This window comes from Eptesicus fuscus, chromosome 2, assembly GCF_027574615.1.
Source record: "Eptesicus fuscus isolate TK198812 chromosome 2, DD_ASM_mEF_20220401, whole genome shotgun sequence".
Classification (NCBI taxonomy): domain Eukaryota; kingdom Metazoa; phylum Chordata; class Mammalia; order Chiroptera; family Vespertilionidae; genus Eptesicus; species Eptesicus fuscus.
Genome location: NC_072474.1, coordinates 103,444,548 through 103,448,612, shown reverse-complemented (window position 1 = coordinate 103,448,612; position 4,065 = coordinate 103,444,548). Strand labels below are relative to the sequence as shown.

The following is a 4,065-nucleotide window of genomic DNA, read 5'->3' as shown; positions in this document are numbered from 1 at the left end:
ATGAGGAACCCGAATGCTGGGGATGCAAAGCCTTCCTCCTCTGGCATTAACTACCTGTAGGGGCTCAGATAATCACGCCCCTCTTCAAGCTTCTGTTCTTATCTGTAAAATAATGGACATGAACTTGGATGTCTTAAGTCCCCTCCAGCAGTAATAATATTTGGGATCTTTGATTCCCCACGAGGCAGATCACTCCTGTTCTCTCTTTTAACATTGTTTCTGCTTTAGAAAATGGACAGCAATGTTGTGGCCCACTCACCACTAACTATTGGGTAGTGGGCAGCATGGAAGCTGAACTGGAGATTGGAAAGACTCATGAGGTGACAAAAGACTGGTGATGGACTGAAGGACGGACCACTTAAACCTGAGCCACACGTTTCAGGTTTACCTCAAGAGAAACTTCAGGCCTTTCCGGTGGTGATGACCCCCCCACAACAATATACCTCTCGCTAAGGATCTCCTCCATCCCTCTCCAGAAGAGGAGAAGAGGGAACACAAGAAGAACCGCCTGGTGCAGAGCGCCAATTCCTACTTCATGGATGTGAAATGCCCAGGGTGCTGTAAAATCACCACGGTCTTTAGCCATGCAGAAACCATCGTTTTGTGTGTTGGTGGCTCCACTGTTCCCTGTCAGCCAACAGGAGGAAAAGCAAGGCTTACAGAAGGATGGTTCTTCAGAGGGAAGCAGCACTAAAAGCTCCTCGAATCAAGATGAGTGGGAAACCACCCAACAAACACATTTTGGATACAAAAAAAGATACAAACTTCTGTACTAGATAAGGGGATATTACAGTAGAACCCTACTTCAAGGTATCAACTTCTCTATTGTTCAGGTGTAGAAAACAAGAGAAAGTTCTTTTTTTCTGACCCCTTTATTCATTGTCTACTGGTGACTAGCTGGAAGAGCAAGTTCAAAGCTGGATTGGCTACCTCCTGGCTGGGAGGAGAAGTGGAGACTGGGTTGTGGGGCTCAGTGGAGGTCACAGAAGAAGGCATGTATGTAGGGAAGAGCATCCTCAGGGTGGAGGGGGTGAACCTGGAGGGAGCCTGGAGCGGTCCCCGGGGTGGAGTGCTGACTTCTGAGGTCCAGTGTGATCGAGGTTGCACAGTTCATTCGAAGGGCCCAGAGGAGATGAACACCATGGAACCACCAAGAGGGTTCATTAATTCAATACTCAAGGAAGCCATATGGCTTTAAATTCTCTGCTTCCAACATCCCATTTAGAATTTGTATATATATATATTTTAGGTTTAGTGAAAAGGAAACCTAAAAACAGTATTTCCTTCTGATTATGAAACTAATAAATAAAAACAGAAATGAGGCTAAGTCCCATGCATAGGGGAAATGATATGAACACGATGGGGTAGCCATACTGGAGAAAACTGTGCTGTGGTTAAACTATGTGTAGAGTGTGAGACTGTTTACATGAAAAAGAAAGGCCCCACAGCAATGCCATATGCTGTGTGAGGATGTCATTATGGAAGTAAATGCATAGGAACCGACATCAGAGGACTCTCTGTTACCTGTGGCTGTGCTGGACAGGGGGCCACAGATTGGGTGTTGGGTAAAGGGTTTCAAAAGCAACAGTTTTCCTAGAATGGAATGTAAACAAAATTTGATAAAAATTAAAAGAATGAGATGGATCTACGTGCACTGATAAATTTTGGTTATTTCCCCTCTAACCCCCCGAAGGAAACTATTAACTGTGTTTACCTTTGAGGAGATGGACAGAGGGTGTAAGCAGACAGGAAGTTCCACTATTAGTTTTGTACTTTACTAGGCCCTCAATTTTCTAATCATGTTTATATATTACCTTTTAAAAAATGCCAATAGAATTTTCTGGGTAATAAGATAGTGGGCCACTTTTTGCTCTTTTCTTTATATTCAACTATTAAAGTAAACTAATAGATGTTATTTGAAAGGAACTTGCTCAAAGTAATATATGATCTGGATTGGTAATTTTGAAAACAGAGAAAAACATAAAAAACAGAATTTAAATAATCCAGATTCTCCCAATTAGACATGATAGTCACTAACAGCATTTTGATGGTTGCTTCATCCAGTTTGTTTTCTCATGTCCATTAAATGTCTATTTTAATAAAATTGAGTTGTATTTTATGTTCAATTTTGTATTATTTCTTTTTCTTAGTAAGATATAGCATTTCCCATGCTATTAAATATTCTTTAAATAATATAATTTGTAATCTTATAAAATAAAAGGTTAATATGCAAATAGACCGAACAATGGAACAACCAGAACAACAGAACAACCGAACAACTGGTCACTATGACATGTGCTGACCACCATGGGCTGTGTGTGGAACATGCGGGCATTGGCCACAGTGGAATGGTGGAGCAGGTGAGCAGAGGCACCAGACCAAGGTGGGGTGCCGGTCACTGTCATTGGGACGAGCCTCTGGTGGTTAATGAAAATTCTTTGCTCCCACGTGCCATGGTCCTGCCCGGCGCTCGCAACTGCTGCCAGCACTGACCCCACTTGCACACGCTGCTGGTGCCAGAGCTGCCACTCGCACCCACTGCCAGTACTGGCCCCACTCACACCTGCAACTGGCCCCAGATCTGCTGCTCGGACCCGCTGCTGGTGCCTGGTGCCAGTCCCGATCACTCGGCACCATCAGTGGATGTGAGTAGCGGCTGCTAGCTCTGATAGCCCCTGAGAGCTTCTCCACCTTCCCCTGCCCCTAAGGGGCAATCAGGGCAGCAGCCGCTGCTCACACCCGCTGCTGACGCCGACCCCAATTGCTCCGCGCCATCAGTGGGTGGGAGTGGGGCTGGCCCTGTCAGTACATGGGAGCGGCGGCAGCGGGAACGGGGCTGCCAGCAGACAGGGGACTGGGGGCCGTGGTGGGAGGGGAAGAGTGGGGGCGCGGAGGAAGGGCCAAGACCTGCCCCTGTGCCTATGGCAGCCTCACGGCCCACAGTTCCTTTCAAGGTGCACGAATTCATGCATTGGGCCCCTAGTAGTTACATAAGAGTATTATGCATGCACATACATATGAATATCTATTATCTATATCTATCTATCCATATATATCTATAATCATACATAGTAGTCAAGTACTGGATAAGGGCTTTACTTGTATTGTCTCATTTCATCCTTCCAACAGGCCCATAGGTAATGTTATCCCCATTTTATAGATGAGGAAGCAGAGGTCCAGCCAAGTTACATATAGAACTGGCCCAAGTGCCAAAACCACTGGGTGTGGCTAAGCCAGGTCTCAAACTCATACTTATTGTCTTAACTACTGTGTTAAGCAGGATCTACAACAAGTATTTATCCAACCCCCTATTAGTGGACATATACTTGCTTAAAAATTTCTACTGTGTTGAAAGACACAGTGATGAATATTCTTGTCCACACAGTTTGGCTACTTCTCAGAATTCCTTGCTTAAGCTAAATTCCTCACAGTGGAGGACATCTTTCAGGCTCTTGAAATCTATTGCCAGCCCCCTTTGCAGGCATGCTTTGGAACTATAGGCAAACCTTTTCTAAAGGAATGGCAACTGGGAAGGAACTAAGAACCACAGCAATCATGGCCCTCCTGGGTTGAGACTGAGCTGGAGCCCTCTGACATTGTCTTCTAAATGATGGCACTCAAGTCACACCTGGCGCCCAGAGAGTTTTATTGAATTTCCCTACAATGCCATTATGCTCTGTAAACACAGAGTCAGGCAGAGCGTTGACCAAGGGCCCCTATCACACCTCGTAAGGGCACATCTTGCTACATGCCTCCTCTCAAGTTTCTATTATTTCAAATGTCAAATGCACTTTGCCTCAAGCCTTCTCGGCCTTTAATTTTTAAATCCACATGCATTTAATTTATTTATTGGATTTCTATAGGACTTGAGGGGAAATTTAATTCGTATACTTCTGGTTCATCTTTGCTTAAACCACTCGATGGCTTAAAAAGCTTTGCTGGCTCTCTTAAGTAAGAATTTTTTGTGTGCAGCTTCTTTCCAGAGATAGGATGGTTAGGAGGGGGTATTCTTGTTGAAAAAATAAGTACAAAGCTAGGAAGGTTATAGGCTTGGGGAAGGACAGG

The 4,065-nt window shown here is 44.7% G+C and overlaps 1 protein-coding gene across 1 annotated transcript; it reads left to right on the top strand.

Moving 5' to 3' along the window:
* Positions 1 to 439: 439 nt before the first annotated feature.
* On the top strand, positions 440 to 694 carry LOC114231013 (40S ribosomal protein S27-like; the record flags this gene model as incomplete). Its single annotated transcript, XM_028143574.2, has 1 exon — positions 440 to 694. A coding segment is annotated over one exon (255 nt), but the record flags the coding sequence as incomplete, so codon positions are not given.
* Positions 695 to 4,065: the final 3,371 nt, after the last annotated feature.